Source organism: Myxocyprinus asiaticus, chromosome 21 (assembly GCF_019703515.2).
Source record: "Myxocyprinus asiaticus isolate MX2 ecotype Aquarium Trade chromosome 21, UBuf_Myxa_2, whole genome shotgun sequence".
NCBI lineage: Eukaryota > Metazoa > Chordata > Actinopteri > Cypriniformes > Catostomidae > Myxocyprinus > Myxocyprinus asiaticus.
Window position 1 is genome coordinate 12,374,497 of NC_059364.1, and position 25,504 is coordinate 12,400,000.

Sequence of the window (25,504 nt, forward strand, 5' to 3'; positions counted from 1 at the left end):
TCTCTTTCTCTCTCTGACTGTACGCTCCACCGTCACTGTCCACAGTGCATCTGCGTGAAACTGAAACTGTCCGGTCAGTTTCGTTTCTTGTCCTGCTCAGGGTGTTGGTTGGTCTGGTGTCCAGGGAAGGCGTGATTATAAAACTGCCTGTGGTTTGCAGCCACACTGTACAGCTTATACAGAGCCTGAGAGGGACAGGAAGGCACATTACTTTTGCTAAACACTTTAATCTGAGATGTCTTTCTGTTTATAAGATGTTATGCATGTTAATGTCCAAGTAGACAGGTAGGTATGTGCAGGTAAAGTAAACCCTGCTTACCTCATTTGTGTTTCCCTAAAACAGAGAGACAGTGTCATAGTTAACAGTGTTTTACACACAATAAGCTATTTGCAAATATAAAAAATAAAAAAATACATTCCTTTTTAAGACTCCTTCTTGTGTCTCATGGTTTAATGTTCAGTTAGTGTGCCTGCAGGCCTCCAGGTGTGTTATGTTTTACCTGATCCCACAGGGCTCCGGCCACCTGGTCAATGACTGCGCCCAGTTCTCTGTATTCTCCTGAGTAGCGGATGTATGCCCAGGTGCACAGAGTGATGAGTGCGAAGCCCAGCACCATGTTGCACACACTTGCGATGATGTCCACGCCCACAAACCCAGTGATTCCTGCGGCCACGTACATCACGAAGATCACCACGAACAGCGTCGCAGGCGTGCGTGCCGCGTGAAAGATGTTCTTAGATTCATTGTGTTTGATGTACTGCACGAACAGCTCATCGATCTCTGCCTCCAGCTGCAGCAGGTAACGCCGGCTAAACTCCTCCCCGCCCATTTTCTTCACCCCGCGGAACAACATCAATGCCTCCTCGCGAATGTCCAAGTGACGCGTCTGTAGCTCGCTCGGTGCGAGGAAGGGACGATCACCTCCACTCACCTGGGGAAGAGAGATGCATGTTATTAGCTTTAACTAAAACGAAAATGTGTTAACTGAAATAACCTAACAAATTAGATCAACACATTCATTTTTGTTTTAGTCATACAGTTTATTCTTTATTATAACTATAAATAAATTTCCAAGTGCACGAAATGCACACACAGTATATTCTAAAATGTTACACCTTCACAACCCACCTTCATTAAACACAATAATGGCACTAGAAAGTGATACCACTAGATGGCCTTGAGAAATTCAACGCTGTTAAACATATTTAAAGATATAGTTCACCCAAGAATGAAAATTCTCATCATTTACTCACTCTCTGAGTAAATGAAGAGAATTTTCATTTCATTTTGCGCACTTTGCTAGTTTTTGTAATTAACATTTTTATTGATTCATATGTATATGACAGTAGAAAAAACTCAACACATATAAAAAGAATCAACATTTTACATTTAAACCCTACTAATACAATCCCACCCTGACCCCTAACGAACACCCCTGTGGTCCCACATAACACAAAATCCAAAAAATAAATATATACATACATACATACATACATATATACATCCACATACATAAAATATATATATATTATATACACATACATACACAAATAAATAAATAAATGAAATAATAATAACATACATGATTAAACTAAACTACACTCTCCACATCCCCTCCCCGAGAGTCCCCCAAAAAAACTAAATATTTGCCCCATTTTTTTAGCAAATAAGTCCCTAAACCCCAGCCTTCTACTTACCGCCTCTTCAAATGCAGCTACCCTCCCCATTTCCACACACCACTCCGAAAAAGAGGGTGCTCCATTTGACTTCCAACCCCTTAAAATTACTTGCCTGCCAATCATGAGACTGGTCATAACCCAATTTTTTATGTGATTATCCCCTAAATGCATGACTGCCCCATCACCCAAAATACAGAGTCTGGGACAGCAAAACCTGAGTGTTCAAAACATCACACAAATACCTCTGAACCCTCAACCAAAACTCCTGGATCTTAACACACCCCCAGAAGACATGGGTAGTGTCTCCAACTTCTGACTGGCATTGCCAGCAAGTAGGTGTGTCTTTAAGACCAAGCCTATATAATCTAGAGGGGGTCCAATAAAATCTATGTAAAATCTTAAATTGCATAAGGCGAACCCTTGCATCTCTAGATACAGACTTGACATTTTTAAGAATCTTAGTCCACACTCCCTCCTCCAATACCAAATTCAAATCTTTTTCCCATACTCTCTTGAGAGAAGTCAAGGCTCCATCCCCCAGACTCTGAATTAGTAGGGAGTAATACACTGATGCTTCATGGCCTTTTCCAAAAGCAGCAATCACCTCTCCCAAAGCACCTGCCGCTTTAGGGGGGTGCGTGCCACTCCCAAAAACAGTGCAGAGTAGGTGGTGAAGCTGTAAATACTTATAAAGCTGAGATCTGGGAATGCCAAAATGTTGAACCAAATTTTCAAAAGGTCTCAATACTCCATACTCACAATCCAATCTGACCAACAAAAAGGGGACTTATTAATACATAGTTTAGGGTTCTGCCATATGCTCGAGGCTGCGTTTAAATAAATATCCGAATTAAACACACTGGACACTTTTGTCCATAACGAGTGCAAATGCAAAATAACGGGGTGCGACTTAACCTCTCCGGCTAGTTTGATCGAAAGGCTTTGCAGTGGCGAGATAAGGGCAAGAACTTCCTTTTCAATACAAAACCAGGGAGGGGCTCTCTCAGGTGGAAGCGACCAATGAGCCAAATGTCTAAGACCGAACGCATAATAATAAAACAAAATCTTGGGTAGGCCTAGCCCACCTTTGTCAATTGGCCTATGTAACTTATTGAAATTTAACCTGGGGCGCTTACCATTCCAAATGAAGGACTTCGCTATGCTATCAAATTGCTTGAAATAAGAGAGGGGGACATCTACAGGGAGAGACTGAAGCAGATAGTTGAATTTTGGAATACAATTCATTTTAATAACATTAACCTTCCCAATCATCGATAAATGTAATGAAGCCCACCTGCCCAGATCGCTCAAACCTTTTTATTAAAGGGTCAAAATTAACAAATTTGCTGGGAATAAAATCCCCAAATACTTAATGCCCTGTTTGGGCCACTGGAAGGCGCCTGGTTGGAAGGCTGTTACTGGACAGTATGCTGTCAGAGCCAAAGCTTCGGATTTAGACCAGTTGACTTTGTATCCTGAGAATTTGGAAAAGGAATTAATAATTCTGCAGAGGCAAGGCATAGATTTAGATAAGCTTCTGCTTTATGCAGATGATATGCGCCACGCCTCCCGCCATCACCCCTGTAAAATGATCCTCCTTTCTTATCGCAGCTGCTAATGGTTCCAGGGCAAGACAGAACAATAATGGGGAAAGAGGGCAACCTTGCCGGGTGCCCCTATTCAGAGTAAAATAATCTGAAATTAATCAATTTGTTTGTACCGCCGCTACCGGGTAACTTGATCCAACCAATAAATGTACTCCCAAACCCATACATTTCCAAAATCTTAAAAAGATAATCCCATTCTACCATATCAAACACCTTTTCGGCGTCAAGTGAGATGGCAGCGACCGGAGTCTGATCATTCGCCACTGACCACGTGATATTGATGAAACGTCTAATGTTATCAGAAGAGCTACGACCCCGAGTAAACCCCACCTGATCTATATGTATAAGAGATGTCATAACTTTACATATTCGGTTAGCCAAAATGTTTGCCAAAATATTTACATCTAGCTGGATCAGGGAGATTGGACAGTAACTCTTACACTCGCTTGGATCTTTGTCTTTTTTAAGAATCAGACTGATCCGGGCTTGTGTCATGGTTGGCAGAAGCTTTCCATTCTTTAATGATTCCGAATAAACTTCTAACAAATGTGGAGCCAATTCTGTAACATAAGATCTAAAAAATTCAGCAGCCAAGCCATCTGGCCCTGGAGCCTTGCCTGTAGGTAAGGTCTTAATTACCTCATCAAGATTCATGGTTATCTCAGAATCAAGAGAATTGTTTTTGCTCAGTGGTCAATTTAGGGAGTTCTAATGGTTCCACAAAATTTCTAATATCTTCATCAGTAGATGAAGACGTGGAACTATAGAGATCAAGGTAGAACTCTTTAAAAGCATTATTAATATCAATGGCCGAGGTAAAAATTTCACCACCAGCAGATTTCACTGAGGGAATGGTAGAAAAAGACTCTCTATGCTTTATATATCTAGCCAAAAGCTTCCCTGCTTTGTCCCCGACTCAAAGTATGACTGTCTTGCCCTGAATAACCAAAACTCCACTTTTCGCGACAAAATAGTAGTATATCTGTATTTCAATCGGGTCAATTCTCTGAGGCCATTAGATGACATTCGGCGCTTCAGCTCTGCCTTGACACTTTTAATATTCCTTTCCAACTCCACGAGTTCACGTGCTTTGGATTTTTCGGTAAATGAGGCATACTGTATGATCCGACCCCTAAGAACCACCTTAAGTGCCTCCCAAGCCATGCCCACAGAGGATACTGAGGACCAGTTGGTCTCCATATAGACATTGAAATCAATCTTAACATTTGTTGGAAATCAGGATTTTGCAAATGGGATACATTAAAGCACCAGCTGTATGATTTCTTTTTCACTGTATGTGGCAACACCTCTAAACTCACGAGGGCGTGATCTGAGACTAAGATGTTTCCAATTGAGCAATCGACAACAGATGAAATGAGGGATATACATATATAAAAAAAAATCTATTCTAGAATAAATCTTGTGGACTGATGAAAAAAATATATAGTCTCTACTAGATGTGTTCAAAAGTCGCCAAATATCTGCAAGATTAAGAGGTTTAATTTATATAATTTGATTCCATATTTTCTGTTATTTAATTTGTGAATGGAATCAATAAAAATTAATAACAAAAAGAAGAGTTTCTGAGCTCTGTTGGTCCTTAAAATGCAAGTGAATGGTGATCAGACCTTTTGAATCTCCTCTTTTTTTTTTTTTTTTTTTTTTTTACTATAAATCTCTACTTTAAATTTTACATTCTTTAACATTTTGAAAGTGAAAGTGGAGATTTACTCAAAGGTCTGGTCACCATTCATTTGCATTGCAAGGACCAACAGAGCTGAAATATTCTTCTAAAAATCTCTGTGTTCTACAGCAGAAAGAAAGTCATACACATCTGGGATGGCATGAGGGTGAGTAAATGATGAGAGAATTTTCATTTTTGGGTGAAATAAATATAACTAAATTAAAAAACTAAACTTAAACTAGAAAATACTGAAGGACAAATTGAAATATAAATAGAAATAAAAACTAAAATAAACATTAAAAATTATAACAACATGGGGAGGATGAAGAGGAATCGCACCAATCCAATAAAGGATCTATTCTTAATAACACACTCACCCCCTCCATCTTCCTGTTATATAGATCTTTAGCAGCAGCCACTGCAGCCAAATTATTCGCCTCTGCTGTGGCCTGTACACACATATACACCACAAAAATTACACGTGTTAGAAATGCCCTACAATCAGATTATTTTTAAAATATACATTGAAACTGAACATTGTATTGTTTGAATGGAGAAAAAAAATAAAAATGGGTATGTTATGTATGGTTGTGGCAGTGAAGGTGTTTGCTAAAGGTTAAGGGGTCTTACCTGTAACATGGATTTAGGGTGTGGAAGCTCCTCTCCCTGGTAAATCTTGATATATGCCTATAATCATAAACAGCTGCTCAGTTCACACCAAGAATTCCAAATATCCAAGACTGACAGAAAAACTGTAAACTGCATAAAAATATGAAGGACAAAGTCTGTTGGCTTTATCCATGAGATTAATATATTCCTCCTGGTTTGACATCTGCTTATTTCCTTGGATGTCATCAAATATTCAAGACTGATGGTGGACCAAATGTAAAACTATAAGAATCAGACATTAAAGATGTATTCTAATTAACCACTATTCTGAATATAATTATTCCTCTCAAAGTGTACGATTGTTACAGCCCTCCTTGCATAACAATTCCAGCACTTCTGCTAACTGAAATATGGTCATTCAAAAACATTTTCAGGTTGACTGACCAGGTCTCCTTTTATTTTCATTCTATGGAAAAGAGCACTGTTACTTCTGCAATGAATGGGTGAGTAAATAATGACAGAATTTCCACTTTTCAGGGAACTGTCCCTTTAAAAACATCCACATTACAATTACTACTTCTACCTTGAAGTACTCCAGGAGTCCACGGCAACTGATTTTGCTTCCATTTATCTCTTTCACGTCCAGGTTTTTGGGCTGTAGTAACCACGGAACAAGCACTTGCAGATTATTGATAAAGTCTTGATCGATCTCTAAAACAAAGATCACATTGACTGATTGGAAACCAGTTGCATTTAAGAAATTTTTGTCTTTCACAGTATCAAAAGAGCTCAGCTAAAATCAACTGATTATTGTGCATCTGTGAACTTACCCCTTAATCTGCCATTAAATAGTGGGTTTGTGGCCACTTTGAGTCCTGGGTGTGGCATGAGGAAGCAGGAGATGTTCGTGAAGCAGGAATGGATGTGTTTTCTCACGTTTTGCAGCTCCTCATGTTGGTTCTCGGAGATCTACACAGACAAGCACAGTTTAGCGCTGGTCCTTTTGTAATGATTTCAGATTTTTCATATATTTAAGTCCTCTTACCTTTAATCTTTTCTCCAGGAACTTCATTCCTCCATCCTGTCCATAGGGAAACTCATAAGGGAAACTCCAGTCCCGCACCAGAAAGATCATTGACTAATATGTGAAATAACACATACCAGATGCATTTCATAATGATAGTTTCATAAAGAATACTGTATGTTTCAGAATTAAACTAGACAGACTTCAAATAGCAAACTGACTAGAGAGAGGCCATCAGCACTAGAATTCTGCAAATACCTGAAATGGTTTGAGGAATGTTTCTTCCATGGCCAGTCTGCCATATTCGGTGAAAAGCTACACAGATCAACAGAAGCATTAGCACAAATCTACTCAAAGCTACAAGCTGACAGCAAATAGAGCATGTCATTGCAGTGAAACATTTAATAATGGAAAGATATTAACATGTAACCACAGTTCAATAAAGCAATAAGCCATGAGAGGCTGTGCATTACAGTGACTTTATCATGGGGTTTTCCGAGGAACAACATAAAGCATTAATGCTCATAATAATGGAGGCAGAGTCTCTCTATACCTGCAGATGCTGAAGATCGTCTTCCTGAACATTCTGAGATATATTATACACCTATAAAAAGAGAAAATGACAGGTGTCATCAAAGTGTCATTGTGTTTATGTTAAAAATATGGTGAACAGCCTCTTTCTCACAGGTTTTTGGGTAGTCTCACATAGCCAGATCTATGACTACAGTATAGGTCTGGGGTCTATAGCCGCTTCATTTGGCCAAGAACCGCTGGCCAAACCACTGATCTGACTGACATGTAAAGCGACCAATCACAGTCAGTTTTGTCACTATGGGGTGTTTAGTGGCAGGGTTATCAGTGTTGTATCATACCATAATAAAAGACAGACATTGGGGGGAAAACATTTTATATAATGGTGTGCAAGTCTCCACAAACGACTGCACAGAAAACACACGGGAGAATAGCAGAAAATGTGTATAGATTCTAAGTACAGCACAGAAAACCTCATTATAGAGAATTTCAAAGGCATAACTAAGTAAATAAAGCAGAAAATGCAGCTCTGCTTGTGGATATCCACTTCACTTTCTGCTACATGCCTTAAACGAAACTCTAAATATCTTTAAAAGACTTGATGTCACTAATCTGGCATACTTGGTCAAATTCTGTGATTATTTTGTCCTCAAAGATGCTCATTCTATCAACTTGGAGCCTTGTGAACACAACTCGGGTTCCAGGCGGACTGATAAAATGTTCTGTGTGCATCTACTTGCGGAGGTTCCATCGAACCAGCCAATCAGATTTGCGCTGAGTTGATCGAGAAAGCGTTTTCCAGTTTTGTGTACTATAAGCATCAGACGGTTTGTACACAGTCTGAGGATGAGACTAGTTTTTCGGATGTGTTGTGCTGTGTTGTGTGTATTCTTTGTGTGTGTGTGTGTGTGTGTGTGTGTGTGTGTGTGTGTGTGTGTGTGTACACTACCTGCATAGAGCTGATCATGGTGCTGAGGGCAAATACTGTAGCTGAGTCACGGAGGGTGGACTGGCTGTCAAAGGTTCCCTGTGTGTCCATTAGCAGCACTGCCACCTACAGGCAAAAAGAAGAAATGCATGTCAACCACTCAAACCACACACAAATGGTCCTCGTGAAATTGCCACTGATGTTAATGGAGCTAATGCTAATTATAATTTTAATATACAGGGATGAGTTCAGAAACATTCGATTTTGACTGTAGTCAAGTTACTGTTATGAGTTACTGTACCTTGCTTCCATCTGGTTTGTCCACTAGGAAGACTTCACTCCAGATCTGAATGCCAGTGGTCTCCCGCTCTGATCCGCCTCTCCATGAAAATCCTGTCAACGGCTCATCAGGGTCTCCCAACCACTTATCACTGTCCTGAACACACACACACACAGATTACAGTGCCTGCAGAGACTGGGTAGGTTACATATGGGTTACACTGATGGATGATATAACCCATATAGTGACACAATGTTCTCTAAGGTGGTACAGGGGGCACAAACTTTCGTTGTATGAAAAAAGAAGAAAAAAAAAAAGCAATGAAAGTAAATGGTGACTGAAGCTAACATTCTGCCAAGCATCTCCTTTTGTGTTCCATGGAAGAAAGAAAGACATATGAATTTGGAACAACACGAGGGTGAGTATATTATGACAGAACATTCATTTTTGGTTGAACCATCCCTTTCCCCATCCCCATCCCCAAGTTCTGCTCACCCCTCTCACCGAAAATGAATAGAGTTCTTACGAGTAGCTTTTTCTGAGCAGTTTCCTGTATTATATACAGTATATACACTCAATGAGCACTTTATTGGGCCTGACTGTTATTTTGACCACCCCTTTGTTCAGGGACACATTATTCCATTTCTGTTAGTCACATGTCTGTGAAACTTGTTCAGTTTATGTCTTAGTTGTTAAATCTTTTTATGGTCATACAAATACTTACACATGTTAAGTTTGCTGAAAATAAAAGCAGTTGAAAGTGAGAGGATTTTTCTTTTTTTGCAGTCATGCAGATATTGGTCAGGAGCTTCAGTTAATATTCACATCAACCATTAGAATGGGAAAAAATTTGATCTCAGTGAAAAAATTGTGTGTTTTAGATTGTAGCATGACTGTTGGTGCCAGACGAGCTGGTCTGAGTATTTCTGTAACTGCTGATCTCCTGGGATTTTCACACACAACAGTCTCTAGAGTTTACTCAGAATGGTGCCAAAAACAAAAAACACCAGTGAGTGGCAGTTCTGCGAATGGAAAAAACCTTGATGAGAGAGGTCAACAGAGAATAGCCAGACTGGTTCGAGTTGACAGAAAGGTTATGGTAACTCAGATTACCACTCTGTAGAATTGTCGTGAGCAGAATAGCTTCTGAGAATGCACAACACATCGAACCTTGAGGCGGTTGGGCTACAACAGCAGAAGACCCCGTCAGGCACTTTATTACGACCATAGTGTTCCTAATAAAGTGCTCAGTGAGTCTACTTCCATCTTTCCTCTGCACCGCTGGCCACCACATCCGCTTTTGCTGCTATTTGAGACTCTTCACCTGATAGAAGCTAAACATGTTGAGTGATGGATGTTATATTAGTAGGACTGTACAGTACAGGTCAACTTAATCAAGTCAGTAAAATCACAAAATAAATGTTATCAAATGCACCTGATACCTAGTTAACTCAAATTGTAAATTTAATTATGCAGGATTTGAGTCACTGTTACTGTATTGCATTGCATTTTCCACCAAACCACCTAAACATTTAACATTAAAGGAGATTTATTGTTTATTGATCATTTTATTGATCGTGCTGCCCCATGCAATCTAAAAATAGCCATGTCAGACATATTAATGTCTGACATGAAAATCTATATAAACTCAGCAAAAAAGAAATGTCCTCTCACTTTCAACTGCTTTTGTTTTCAGCAAACTTAACATGTGTAAGCATTTGTATGACCATAAAAAGATTCAACAACTAAGACATAAACTGAACAAGTTTCACAGACATGTGACTAACAGAAATGGAATAATGTGTCCCTGAACAAAAGGGGGGTCAAAATAACAGTCAGTATATGGTGTGGCCACCAGCTGCATTAAGTACTGCAGTGCATCTCCTCCTCATGGACTGCACCAGATTTGCCAGTTCTTGCTGTGAGACGTTACCCCACTCTTCCACCAAGGCACTTGCAAGTTCCCGGACATTTCTGGGGGGAATGGCCCTAGCCCTCACCCTCTGATCCAACAGGTCTCAGACGTGCTCAATAGGATTGCGATCCGGGCTCTTTGCTGGCCATGGCAGAACACTGACATTCCTGTCTTGCAGGAAATCACGCACAGAATGAGCAGTATGGTTGGTGGCATTGTCATGCTGGAGGGTCATGTCAGGATGAGCCTGCAGGAAGGGTACCACATGAGGGAGGAGGATGTCTTCTCTGTAACGCACAGCGTTGAGATTGCCTGCAATGACAACAAGCTCAGTCTGATGATGCTTTGACACACTGCCCCAGACCATGACAGACCCTACACCTCCAAATCGATCCCGCTCCAGAGTACAGGCCTCAGTGTAACGCTCATTCCTTCGACGATAAACGCGAGTCCAACCATCACCCCTGGTGAGACAAAACCGCGACTCGTCAGTGAAGAGCACTTTTTGCCAGTCCTGTCTGGTCCAGCAAAGGTGGGTTTGTGCCCATAGGCGACGTTGTTTCTGGTGATGTCTGGTAAGGATCTGCCTTACAACAGGCCTACAAGCCCTCAGTCCAGCCTCTCTCAGCCTCCTCTCTCAGCCTCTTGCGGACAGTCTGAGCACTGATGGAGGGATTGTGCGTTCCTGGTGTAACTCGGGCAGTTGTTGTTGCCATCCTGTACCTGTCCCGCAGGTGTGATATATGGATGTACCAATCCTGTGCAGGTGTTGTTACATGTGGTCTGCCACTGTGAGGATGATCAGCTGTCCTTCCTTTCTCCCTGTAGCGCTGACTTAGGCATCTCACAGTGCAGACATTACAATTTATTGCCCTGGCCACATCTGCTGTCCCCATGCCTCCATGCAGCATGCCTAAGGCATGTTCACGCAGATGAGCAGGAACCCTGGGCATCTTCCTTTTTGTGTTTTTCAGAGTCAGCAGAAAGGTCTCTTTAGTGTACTAAGTTTTTATAACTGTGACCTTAATTGCCTACCGTCTGTAAGCTGTTAGTGTTTTAACGACCGTTCCACAGGTGCATGTTCATTAACATTGTTTAAACCCTTTACAATAAAAATCTGTAAAGTTATTTGGATTTTTTCAAAATTATCTTTAAAATACAGTGTCCTGAAAAAGAGACATTTATTTTTTGCTGAGTTATATGAATAAAAAAATTAAACAGGCAATAGTTTGAATTAGGTCCCTGGATGGAACGACCGATGGACGGATGAGACAGACAGACAGAAAGACAGACAGATAGATGAATGGGTGAATGGGTGGATGGATGGATGGATGGATGGATAAATTAATAGACAAATGGATAGACAGATACAGTTGAAGTCAGAAGTTTATATACACTTAGGCTGAAGTCATAAAAAAAAATGTTAACCACTCCACAGATTTCATATTAGCAAACTATAGTTTTGGCAAGTCATTTAGGACATCTACTTAGTGCATGACAGGAGTAATATAACTAAAAAAACAGACAGATTGTTTCACTTTTAATTGACTGTATCACAATTCCAGTTGGTCATAAGTTTACATACACTAAGTTAACTGTGCCTTTAAGCAGCTTGGAAAATTCAAGAAAATTATGTCAAGCCTTTAGGCAATTAGCCAATTAGTTTCTGATAAAATAATTGGAGTCAACTGGAGGTGTACATGTGGATGTATTTTAAGGCCTACCTTCAAACTCAGTGCCTCTTTGCTTGACATCATGGGAAAATCAAAAGAAATCATCCAAGACCTCAGTAAAAAAAATGGTGGACCTCCACAAGTCTGGTTCATCCTTGGGAGCAATTGGGACCACACAGCCATCATACCGCTAAGGAAGGAGATGCATTCTGTATCCTAGAGATGAACGTAGTTTGGTGCGAAAAGTGCAAATCAATCCCAGAATAACAGCAAAGGACCTTGTGAAGATGCTGGAGGAAACAGGTAGACAAGTATCTATATCCACAGTAAAACGAGTCCTATATCCACATAACCTGTAAGGATGCTCAGCAAGGAAGAAGCTGCTGCTCCAAAACCACCATAAAAAAACAGACTACAGTTTGCAAGTGCACATGGGGACAAAGATCTTACTTTTTGGAGAAATGTCCTCTGGTCTGATGAAACAAATATTGAACTGTTTGGCCATGATCATCGTTATGTTTGGAGGAAAAAGGGTGAGGCTTGCAAGCCGAAAAACATCATCCCAACTGTGAAGCATGGGAGTGGCGGCATCATGTTGTGGGGGTGCTTTGCTGCAGGAGGGACTGGTGCACTTCACAAAATAGATGGCATCATGAGGAAGGAAAATTATGTGGATATATTGAAGCAACATCTCAAGACATCAGCCAGGAAGTTAAAGCTTGTCGCAAATGGGTCTTCTAAATGGACAACCAAGTTGTGGCAAAATGGCTCAAGGACAACAAAGTCAAGGTATTGGAGTGGCCATCACAAAGCCCTGACCTCAATCCGATAGAAAATTTGTGGGCAGAACTGAAAAAGCATGTGCGAGCATGGAGGCCTACAAACCTGACTTACACTAGTTCTGTCTGGAGGAATGGGCCAAAATTCCAGCAACTTATTGTGAGAAGCTTGTGGAAGGCTACCCAAAATTTTTGACTAAAGTTCAATGCAGGCAATGCTACCAAATACTAACAAAGTGTATGTAAACTTCTGACCCACTGGAAATGTGATGAAAGAAATAAAAGTTGAAATAAATAATTCTCTCTACTATTATTCTGACATTTCACATTCTTAAAATAAAGTAGTTATCCAAACTGACCTAAGACAGGGATTGTTTTCTACGATTAAATGTCAGGAATTGTGAAAAACTGAGTTTAAATGTATTTGGCTAAGGTGTATGTAAACTTCTGACTTCAACTGTAGATAGACAGACAGACAGAAGGACGGACGGACAGATAGAAGAATGGATGGATGTATATAGATAGATAGATAGACAGACAGATATACAGACAGATGGACGGACAGACAGATATAAGAATCGATGGATGGATGGATGGATATATAGACAGATAGATTTGCTCACCTGGCTGTACATGTAACGCAGCATAAAGTCCATGAGAAAGGATTTGCCCTTACGGAAGGATCCTGCTACAGAAATGGCCACCACCTCTCTGTCTCGGACCTCTTCAGCCAGCAGGATCTTACTGAGCGCTGCCTCATCCAGCTCAAACGTGTGATCATCCTTCACCACCAAGACCTGCACTGGACGTGCCCGCCCATCTGTCTCTTCCTCCTCTGAGCTCCAGTCATACACATTCCTATCCACGAAAGACCCTGCAACACACACACACACACACACACACACACACACACACACACAAAGTAAACACTGTAAAATTTTAGGAGTGACAACTGCATTCAAATATGGAAGTGAAGTTCCTAAATTATCATTTTTTGTACATGCAAGGGTGAATACATTCTGTTTTATTACTCTGACAACCACAGAGAACATGACCAAAAAGCAAGTATGTGACAATGTTTATTTCACCCTCCTGATGCCATGTTATGTTAAAGGTGCTATAACTGATTTCAGCCATTCTATTTCCATGAGACTGAGCCGCTGAATTAGCCTCACCCCCTCTTTCCAAAACCCCGCACTCCAAAGATACCAAATTAGCTATATTGAGACCGACATCATGAAGAAACGGTTGTTTAAAACAACAGCAGCAAAACAGTGCCCTAAACAGACAACTGTTATGAACAACATGACTTAAAATGGCATTAAGCCTCAATAACACTATGTAACACAATTTTTGTTCCTGGGTAGTAAGTCTTATTTCCTAATTGCTTATGCTGCTAAAGTATAGAAAATGACTATTATTCCACACAAACTTTGCTTTTGTGACCAGGACAGTGATATTTTGCAATGTACCTATTTCCAATGAGAAAACGGGCGAATTTGTGTTTTTTCGTTCACATAAAGTCAGAAAAAAACAACAACATATGAATCCAAATTAACATGTATTTATACTAATGTAATACAAAAATGACTACAAAAGATTTAGAAGTGAGTAGTTTTTCGAGATTTACGACTATACTGTAAATCACTTTCACGAATCAGCCCCCAAATGTAGTCTCCCATCATGTTCTCGTTATACTGTCCTTGGTAGCGGCGTTCAAAGTCCAGTATATCCTGATGTGAGCACTCGCTTTGCTCCTCCGAGTATGCTCCCATGTTCTCCTTGAATTTATCAAGATGAGCATCAAGGATATGGACTTTGAGGGACATCCTACAGTCCATTGTGCTGTAGTTCTTCACCAGAGTCTCAATCAGCTCCACATAGTTTTCGGCCTTGTGATTGCCCAGGAAGCCCCGAACCACTGCGACAAAGCTGTTCCAAGCCATTTTCTCCTTACTAGTGAGCTTTTTGGGGAATTCATTGCATTCCAGGTTCTTCTTTATCTGTGGTCCGACGAAGACACTGGCTTTGACCTTTGCCTCAGACAGCTTAGGGAAAAAGTCTTGAAGGTACTTGAAGGCTGCACACTCCTTATCTAGAGCTCTGACAAATTGTTTCATAAGGCCCAATTTGATGTGCAGTGGTGGCATCAGCACCTTCCGGGGGTCCACCAGTGGCTCCCACTTGACGTTGTTCCTCCCCACAGAGAATTCAGTCCGCTGTAGCCAGTCCTGCCTGTGGTAGTGCGCCTTGGTGTCCCTGCTGTCCCAAAGGCAAAGATAGCAGGGAAACTTGGTAAAACCTCCTTGGAGACCCATCAGGAATGCCACCGTTTTGAAGTCTCCTATGACCTCCCAGCCATACTCATCATACTTCAAGGCGTCCAGCAAGGTCTTGATGCTGTTGTAATCCTCTTTGAGGTGCACTGAGTGAGCCAGGGGAAGAGACGGGTACTTGTTACTCATCCAGGAGCTTTGAGGCTCCTGGATGAGCTGTCAATGAAGAGGCGCCACTCATTCTGGTTACAGATGATTCTGATTGCCTCGAACAGACTGGTCACATTGTGGCAGAATGACAGGTGAAGAAGCTGGAAAAAGATTGGTGACGCTTTCTCTGATCTGCGACTTGCACACTTTTATCCAACAAGTTCCACTGCTTGAGCCTAGATGTCAAAAGCACTGCATTGGACTTGGTGAGACCAAGATCTCTAATCAAGTTGTTGAGGTATTTTTGGTTGGGGTAGTATGAGTTTCTCTCCTCAGCTCCACCTCTGAAATTGTCATCTGGATCTACAATGTCTTCCTCACTCTCTGACTTGCTTCTGTCTTCTAAACACGGCTGCTCTCTTTCCAGAGGAGTGGGTATGGGGAGCTCATGGCAGTGTGACACCGGGGCGATGGATGAAGGAAGGTCCGGATATGTGATAGCAGGTGCATTCTTGCCAGTCCGACGTTTGGAAGGGTCCACCATGCAGAAGTAGCAGTTGCATGAGTGGTCAGTGGGTTCCCGGCAAATTCTTGGGATAGCAAACTTCATGGCTCCGTTTTCCCCTCTGTACCATCCTACAAAAATACATTTATTTCACCCATGACTAATGTGTAAGAGATTCTCGCAAAATTTTTCATATATGATACACTACCGGTCAAAAGTTTTGAAACACTTGACCGAAATGTTTCTCATGATCTTAAAAATCTTTTGATCTGAAGGCGTATGCTTAAATGTTTGAAATTTGTTTTGTAGACAAAAATATAATTGTGCCACCATATTAATTTATTTCATTATAAAACTAAAATTTAATTTAAAAAAAAAAAAAGTTTTTGAAATGGATGACTTGGACCAAATAATAAAGAAAAGCAGCCAATAAGTGCCCAACATAGATGGGAACTCCTTCAATACTGTTTAAAAAGCATCCCAGGGTGATACCTCAAGAAGTTGGTTGAGAAAATGTCAAGAGTACATGTCTGCAAATTCTAGGTAAAGGGTGACTACTTTGAAGATGCTAAAATATAACACAGTTTTGATTTATTTTGGATTTTGTTTAGTCACAACATAATTCCCATAGTTCCATTTATGTTATTTCATAGTTTTGATGACTTTACTATTATTCTAAAATGTGAAGAAAAAAAAATTATAATAAAGAATGAGTAAGTGTTTCAAAAATTTTGACTGGTAGTGTATATTTTTTCAATAACATTGAAACTTGTAAAACATTTTACAATTATTTTTTTTTACAATTTTACAAATTAAAAAAATTTTATAACAAAATTCCGAGCAACAATTGTCCACCTTACCTTCCAAAGTTTTTTTGCAGTGCTCACAGATTAAATGAGGTGCCCAGGGTTTGTCTTTATCCCCGACAGGCATGTCGAAATATGCCTTGTAGGCCTCACACATCTCAGCAGGTGCTTCCACAGAGTACTTTTTCACTCTTGTCTTGATAAATTGGCCGCAGACATAGCAAAATGTGTCTGCCGGATGCTTGCAGCCTCTTGATCTCAGAAAAATGCAGATATGTATCCACTTAGGCAGCTGGAACTAAACTGAACTGGTGGGCTTAAGGCCCCTGTATTTATACTACTATTTATATTACTGGAAATTCTAGAAAGTTCTAGAAGTTACTCCAAGTTTACTCAGCACTGAATCTATCTGGAATATTCTGGAAAATAGGTAAATTTCAAAATATCACTGTCCTGGTCACAAAAGCAAAGTTTATGTGGAATAATAGCCATTTTCTATACTTTTGAGGCATAAGCAATTAGGAAATAACACTTACTACCCAGGAACCAAAAAAATAAAAATAATAAATTAAAAAAAAAACATTTGTTACATGGTGTAATTAGATGCAACTACAATACTATGAGAACGTGCAAAATGAATGACAGGTTGAAAGCATCAGAGACCACGGCCTGCGGACAGATTTTTATTTGCTGTTTACAGAGTCAGTTGAGATACACTATATTGCCAAAAGTATTCGCTCACGTATCCAAATAATTGAATTCAGGTGTTCCAATCACTTCCATGGCCACAGGTGTATAAAATGAAGCACCTAGGCATGCAGACTGCTTCTACAAACATTTGTGAAAGAATGGGCCGCTCTCAGGAGCTCAGTGAATTCCAGCGTAGTACTGTGATAGGATGCTACCTGTGCAACAAGTCCAGTCATGAAATTTCCTCGATACTAAATATTCCACAGTCAACTGTCAGTGGTATTATAACAAAGTGGAAGCGATTGGGAATGACAGCAACTCAGCCTCGAAGTGGTAGGCCACGTAAAATGACAGAGCGGGGTCAGCGGATGCTGAGGCGCATAGTGCGCAGAGGTCGCCAACTTTCTGCAGAGTCAATCGCTACAGACCTCCAAAGTTCATGTGGCCTTCAGATTAGCTCAAGAACAGTGCGTAGAGAGCTTCATGGAATGGGTTTCCATGGCCGAGCAGCTGCATCCAAGCCATACATCACCAAGTGCAATGCAAAGCGTCGGATGCAGTGGTGTAAAGCACGCCACCACTGGACTCTAGAGCAGTGGAGACGCGTTCTCTGGAGTGACGAATCACGCTTCTCCATCTGGCAATCTGATGGACGAGTCTGGGTTTGGCGGTTGCCAGGAGAACGGTACTTGTCTGACTGCATTGTGCCAACTGTGAAGTTTGGTGGAGGGGGGATTATGGTGTGGGGTTGTTTTTCAGGAGCTGGGCTTGGCCCCTTAGTTCCAGTGAAAGGAACTCTGAATGCTTCAGCATACCAAGAGATTTTGGACAATTCCATGCTCCCAACTTTGTGGGAACAGTTTGGGGATGGCCCCTTCCTGTTCCAACATGACTGCGCACTAGTGCTCAAAGCAAGGTCCATAAAGACATGGATGAGCGAGTTTGGTGTGGAAGAACTTGACTGGCCTGCACAGAGTCTTGACCTCAACCCGACAGAGCACCTTTGGGATGAATTAGAGCGAAGACTGCGAGCCATGCCTTCTCGTCCAACATCAGTGTCTGACCTCACAAATGCGCTTCTGGAAGAATGGTCAAAAATTCCCATAAACACACTCCTAAACCTTGTGGAAAGCCTTCCCAGAAGAGTTGAAGCTGTTATAGCTGCAAAGGGTGGGCCGATGTCATATTAAACCCTATGGATTAAGAATGGGATGTCACTTAAGTTCATATGCGTCTAAAGGCAGATGAGCGAATACTTTTGGCAATATAGTGTATCTTACGACACTTATTTCATTCATATCTTTCAGGGAGTATGAACATTTTTTGCATAACTTTCCATGGAAAAAAAACACTTACAGCACCTTTAAGATAATCTCGGTTTTATAACATATGAGGCCTAAATCAAAATCAGAAATTGTACAAGCATTGTAAAGTGATCTTTAGTCGTTACTCATCACAAGAGAGTTATGGAAGAGCATTTTGGAGCTCTCAAGACAATGGCTCAGATCAGATCCCTCTCTCATCTCAGTCTAACATTCTCTTGGAAGAAATTGTGGAGTCATAGTTTAGGATGGCTTAATGCAGCAGAGAGTCCTAATGGTGCTTGAGTGATAATCTTGAACTCTGTCATCAAGGCCAGTGCAATGTGGCTTAAATATGTTTTATTTGGTTAAAAGGTCCTTATTTACTGCTCTTTTACTTTCATTTATTAGACATCCTGATGCAAAAAAAATCACTTGTCATCAATCACTATAACAGTTTGGGTGGCAACCTGATGTTTAATGTCCTTAAAGATACAGTCCACCCAAAAATTAAAAAGCATAAAAACAACTTAAATATTGATCTGTTTCTCACCCACACTTATTATATCGCTTCTGAAGATATGGATTTAAACACTGGAGTCGTATGGATTACTTTTATGCTTTTTGGACCTACAAAGTTCTGGTCGCCATGTTCTTGCATTGTATGAACATACAAAATATTTGTGTCCTACAGGAGAAAGAAAGTCATACACATCTGGGATGGCATGAGGGTGAGTAAACGATGAGATAATTTTCATTTCTGGGTGAACTAATCCTTTAACAGTACAGAGAGTTCCAGAGGGTGGAACTATACATCTGTTATGGGCCTTTCAATATTCAAATTATATGGATTTGATCAGACTGTTTATATGAACAGCACTGCATTACACTTCTCCTTGGTTGGAACCAAAGCAATTGTTCCGTACACTAAATTATTTGCATAAAAAAAAAAAAAGTTTGTAGAGCTCTCTCTCTCTCTCCTTCTCTCTTGCTCTCTCTCTCTCCTTCTCTCTTGCTCTCTATCATGTCATATTCACCTGGTCAGGCCTGTTTAGAGCAGGCAGCAACACATGTATTGTGTGTTTTATATAAAGCAGCATCTTCTCCACACAGGCATGTAGCAGATATACAGAGCTCTGCTTATGTGGGTCACTGCCATCAATACACCTGAATTCACTGTATACACTGTCAGAGCACTCCTGCTTTTAACCACTGCAATAAGAAAAACTGTGATATGTGATCTTACAAATGCTACTTAGAAACACAATTGTTAAATATTTAAAAATAACTGTAAGAGAAATGGGTACATGCATTCGTAAACTAGCCATAAAACACCTGATTTACCTAATTCGTGTCAATGCAAATATCACACTGCTTTTAAATACAGATATTTAAGCAGGAAAATAGCTGTCATCACACGCGCGCGTGCGCGCACCCACACAGCGAACAGGGCTGTGGTCCGGACCGATTCAGCGGATTTAAATAGGGTAAAACATCACTGTGTGTTTGAGTCCTTTAACATGGAGACAGATAGACAGACAGATTGCCAATTCAACAGCATCCTCATAATTTCCAGTGATGCACAATAACCCGTCTGATGGGGTGTCTCATATCTCGGTGTTTTGTAATTAAATATGGACTCACCCCAGCTGTCTCTGTCCTTTTTTTCTCGGGCCATGTCGCACTAGGTGTTGCGTTCAGTCCTCAGTTCGTTTCGGTTCTAAACAGCGAACATGAGACAAATGATGCTGGAAATCAGCTGCCAATGATGTAGGCTCATTCTCATCTGATCCGAATATGCAGCGCAGTATGTGACCGACAGGTGGCGTTTTGCGACAGTGGGATGGTAAAAATCATAACTGTTGTCTGAAATGGGCGGAGCTTAACGGCCCTCTAGACGAGATGTATGTATCTGCAGAGCCATAGACCGGAGGTTAGGGCGTTGCTAATGGAGTCACAGCAGTTTCCGGACCGATGCTTGCGCCACCTACAGTTTTGAAGCGTAATTTCTTACATTTGTTTGCTTATTAGATTTAAAACGTTTAAAGCATTTAATTATATATATGTAATCTTATCAAGTTAAAAATAAACATTCCATTTCAAAGCCTGGCAAAAATTTACAATTAAAAACAATTAGAAACACTGAACAATTAGAAAACTAATAAGAAATGTTAATATTGATAAAAATAAAACTAAATTAATAATTTAAACAACTTGTATACAACAGTGACATTTTAACAGAATCACTCTTGACAAAAGTGTGTTTTACAAACTTTATACAACAAATAGACAACTTAAAACATATCAAATGTACAACTGACACTTAGGCCCGTCTTATCATGTAATTTCAAGAAACAAATCTCCATGTCATCCCTAAAAATGAAAGTTCTAGTTCTTCAAAAAGATTGTGGATGGCCCTTTTCTTCTCTTCTTCCAACTGTAGGAAACGAGGCTCTTCACCTGTGCCCCTGAACTGATGTTTATTCCCATGCAGCCATACTGGTAGCTCCTTCATTAGAGAATGTTTTGTTTTAATATTTGCAACAACACCTACATATACAGTATATATATATATATATATATATATATATATATATATATATATATATATATATATATATATATATATATATATATATATATAGTGCATCCGGAAAGTATTCACAGCGCTTCACTTTTTCCACATTTTGTTATGTTACAGCCTTATTCCAAAATGGATTAAATTCATTATTTTCCTCAAAATTCTACAAACAATACACCATAATGACAACATGAAAGAAGTTTGTTTGAAATCTTTGCAAATGTATTAAAAATAAAAAACGAAAAAAAAAAAAAAAAAGCATCGGCCAGAAGGCAACAGTTCAAAAAGGTAGTGGGCAGGGTGAGTGGGATCCAGGGTGATTTTTCCAGCCTTTTTTCTCACTCTGGAAGTGAATAGTTCTTGAAGGGGGAAGGGGGGAGGGGGCAGGGGGCAACCAATAATCCTCTCAGCAGTCTGAATTGTCCTTTGTAGTCTTTTGATGTCTGATTTTTTTAGCTGAACCAAATCAGACAGTTAATGAAGTGCAGAGGACAGACTCAATGACTGCTGAGTAAAACTGTATCAGCAGCGCCTGTGGCAGGTTGAATTTCCTCAGCTGGCGAAGGAAGTACAACCTCTGCTGTGCCTTTTTCACAATGTCAATGTGGGTCTCCCACTTCAGGTCTTGTGAGATGGTAGTGCCCAGGAACCTGAATGACTCCACTGCTGCCACAGTGCTGTTTAAAATGGTGAGGGGGGTTAGTGTTGGGGTATTTCTCCTAAAGTCCACAATGATCTGCACCGTTTTGAGCGTGTTCAGCTCAGTGTTGTTTTGACTGCACCAGACAGCCAGCTGTTTAACCTCCCTTCTGTATACAGACTCATCATCATCTTGGATGAGGCCGATGACAGTGGTGTCGTCTGCAAACTTCAGGAGCTTGACAGAGGGGTCCTTTGCGATGCAGTCATTGGTGTAGAGGGAGAAGAGTAGTGGGGAGAGCACACATCCCAGGGGGGCACCAGTGCTGATTGTACAGGTGCTAGAAGTGAGTTTCCCCTGTCTCACAAGCTGCTGCCTGTCCGACAGAAAGCTGGTAGTCCACTGACAGATAGACATGGGAACAGAGAGTTTGTGTAATTTATTCTGGAGTATAGCTGGGATGATGGTGTTGAAAGCTGAACTGAAGTCCACAAAAAGGATCCTTGCATATGTCCCTGGTCTGTCCAGATATTGCAGGATATGATGCAATCCTATGTTGACTGCATCATCCACAGACCTATGGAGGAGATGCTTCAGTTTGCTAAATAAACTGCTTTTGTGAGGTTCATCACTTAATGAATTGACCGCCTGTGCGCCAATATTCAACATGTTTTACACTAAACAATCCATTTGAAATTAACTATGTTTGGAGTTTACTATGATAAAATTGCTATTTTATAAGAGAAGTCACAAAAATGTTTTGCTACAGTTAGGTGTCAGTTTATGGCTCTCCCCATTCATTTGTATGGTATCCGCAAACAGTGACTTACTGTCGTAACACGCTAGTTGACCGTTACCAGAACGGGCTCTGCCATTTCGCTTTCCACTATGGTAAAAGCGTGGAGGTCTGCCTTAGTTACAGTTGGTCTAAAAGACCACTGCTGAAATAATACACGTCAGGTGGTACCTGTTAATTTTCTCAGCACTGGTGAAACCAGTCACTATGGAGTTAGAACTGTTTCCAATTCAGAGACAAATGAAAAGAGATTCACAAATAGAAAGAATGAGATTTATAAATATATGTTAGGAGTTTCACAAAAAGGAAATGAATTCACAAATAAAAAGAATGAGATTTACAAATAAAAAATTTTTTTACAAATATATATTTAAACTCAAAAACACAACTCTGTCTGACATTCATTTGTGAATCACGCACATTTACTGTATTTGTGGATCGCTTGCTGTGCATTTGTGGATGGCAGCTCACATCTGTGAATTCTGAAACTTTTCTTGCGCGAGAGCTGCGGGCAATCCACAAATAGGTGGACTTCACCCATCGTCTATTCAAGCCAATCAGATAACGGCCATATTGCTCGGACCAATTGTAGCACGTTCTATCTTCAACCAATCACGCTTCGCTTTACTATCAGGGCGGGATCAGAGTCACAGTGCTCTCATGGGCATGGAATCAAGCACTTACAGATAAACTCCAAGACCGCAAACTTTTAAAGAAACGGACGCCATCAGAGGAATACTGTGACTTAAGGTTCGTATAATTTTCTCTCGGTTATAAACATGTGTAGTGTCTTGTTAAATGTCGACAGCTGAAAATTGCCCATTTGTGTCCTGAACATTAGCTTTATAGCTAACCTGGCTAACTGTATGAGTCTGCTATTTTAATTTTAATCATGTTTCTTGACTGAAATGTGTCATCAAAACCTTTACTCTTAATATTACATGGCAGATCCAAACAGACACACTACTTGACACTACAAAAATCAGTAGTACAGATAGTGTCTTTATAAAACATCAATCATATTAGATGATCTTTGGAGCACAAACCATAAATTAATACCCTATATAACACAGTGTACAAGATCTGCTATGGCATTAATTTGGTTTCACATTATGTTTATGTATTTAATAAAAACAGTTATTTATAAAAATCTAATATTTATTAGAATTTTGTATTTTAGCACTTTTGTGTGAATATTTTAGGAGGTACTATTACGGGGTCCCTTTCTAAAATACAGCATCATGTTCTGACAGTGATAATTGACTCATTGTTATTGCCATCTTTTTCAGACATTTCCCCTGTTTACTGCCCATCAACTTTGAGCACTTGACTCACCTGCTCCAAAACTCAGTGGTTCCAGCTCAAATACAGTACACCTTTTAAAATGTGTAATATGAGATTCTTTATTTTTCTGTTATGTTAGATTTATTTTAAGTGAAGGGGTGGATGCCTGAATCACCACCTCCTCTTCTTCAATACATATATATCCTTTGAGTGAATTAAATCTAAACTGATCAGCATTTAACCTAATGTGATTAATTGAATGATTTTAGTGGAACTAATCAGTATTCTTATGAGTTAATTATGTATACAATGTTATAACATACATATCATATTCTTGTGAGCAAATGATTCAATATTATAGTCTCTTAATATATGTTCTCTGTGGTTTCATGCTCGTACAAGCAGTTTGAGACCAGTGACACCGTGTCTGCTGACTAAGAGGCCTAGGTCACATAGGCTGCTTCTCTAGTGTCTTCATGACCCAACAACATACATTTGATTATGAATGTTTCTACCAATTTAACAAGAATTCTACTTCAGCTCTCCTGTGAGAAAGTACAGTTATCTCTATGTTTTAAGTTCAAACAGGAAAAGGCCAGTATCCAACAGAAGCTTTGTATTATTCGATCTTGAATAGGAGAAGCTGTGTGTGTGTATTTCTGTTTCAGGAAATAGTCAAATGAGATAAACGACAAACAAGATGACCATGTTCAAAAGAGTTCTATAATTATCTATGCTTGTAACCAATCAGAATACTAGAAGACTATAGCACTGACATCAACTTTATGCTGTATCTGACTGTAAGTATTGATGTTTTTGGACCTGAGTTCATTTCTTAATTTTGCATGGGTTTCTCCTGTCTATGAGGCTTTTGTACTGCTGACTTCTGCCATTTGATTTTGTAAACAACTTTCTTCAGTTAAAAACTTCAATTAATTGATTAAAACCTCGACTCCTGGTCTTCATTCCAAGCCTACTGGTCAATGGGCCCAAGCTGTATTCCCCTACATAAGTTACAACGTGATGTCTTGAAATTAAATTGCAAATTAAATTTAAATAAATCGTAACATTGTCTTTGTCTATAGTCTATCATAAGTCGTTTGGGTTTGGAACAACATAAATATGTGTATAAATGTTGACATCTCATTTGACAAAATATTTTTGTCATTCAGTTGACAAATCTTTTATTGAGTTCTATCAAGGCATTTTGAGGTAAATAGGTTTTAAAGAGTGTCTGTTTTTTGTTTTTTTTTACTTTTTAATGCAAGTCTGTTGGCTAAAAGGTATGATTTTTTTGGTTACAAATTACAGGATGACGTGCATGTAACTGCAAAAGACAATACATTTGTGTACATGTATTTACACACACAAACACTGGAATTGAACATTACAAATGGAGTGCTTGCATTTTGCTCGAGTTTGCTGAACATGAACATCCTCATTGCCACATCATGGTGTTGTATCAGTTGTCTGGGACGGATACTCTTAGTCAGGGTAAGAGCATTCTGCACAAATGATTGGAAAAAATAACAGTTACACGTTAAAAACAAGTCCATTACTGTATAGAATGAACATGTTACACAAATAAGATTAGGCCGTGGAGCTTTGTGATGTCTCGCCACCAGTAGCACAAAAGTCCCACAACTGTTTCCATCTTTTTGTGATGTGGGGCAGAGAGCACCAGTTCTCCAGTATCCTCACAACTTTATGATTATGATTATTATTATTATTATTGTTGTTGTTGTCCTCCTGTATCTCATAGCCC

The 25,504-nt window shown here is 39.9% G+C and overlaps 1 protein-coding gene across 1 annotated transcript; it reads right to left on the bottom strand.

The window, feature by feature from the left end:
- Positions 1-54: 54 nt before the first annotated feature.
- Positions 55-20,240, bottom strand: LOC127411649 (atlastin-1-like). Its single transcript, XM_051647362.1, has 14 exons — positions 20,083-20,240; positions 13,334-13,584; positions 8,365-8,499; positions 8,085-8,189; positions 7,158-7,208; positions 6,863-6,919; positions 6,626-6,718; positions 6,411-6,549; positions 6,164-6,291; positions 5,602-5,658; positions 5,349-5,420; positions 501-932; positions 320-334; positions 55-185 (listed from the first exon to the last, which is right to left on the bottom strand). The coding sequence occupies exons 1-14, from the start codon at positions 20,114-20,116 to the stop codon at positions 75-77; spliced, it is 1,680 nt and encodes a 559-aa protein (XP_051503322.1). The 5' UTR covers positions 20,117-20,240; the 3' UTR covers positions 55-74.
- Between the last annotated feature and the right edge of the window lie 5,264 nt (positions 20,241-25,504).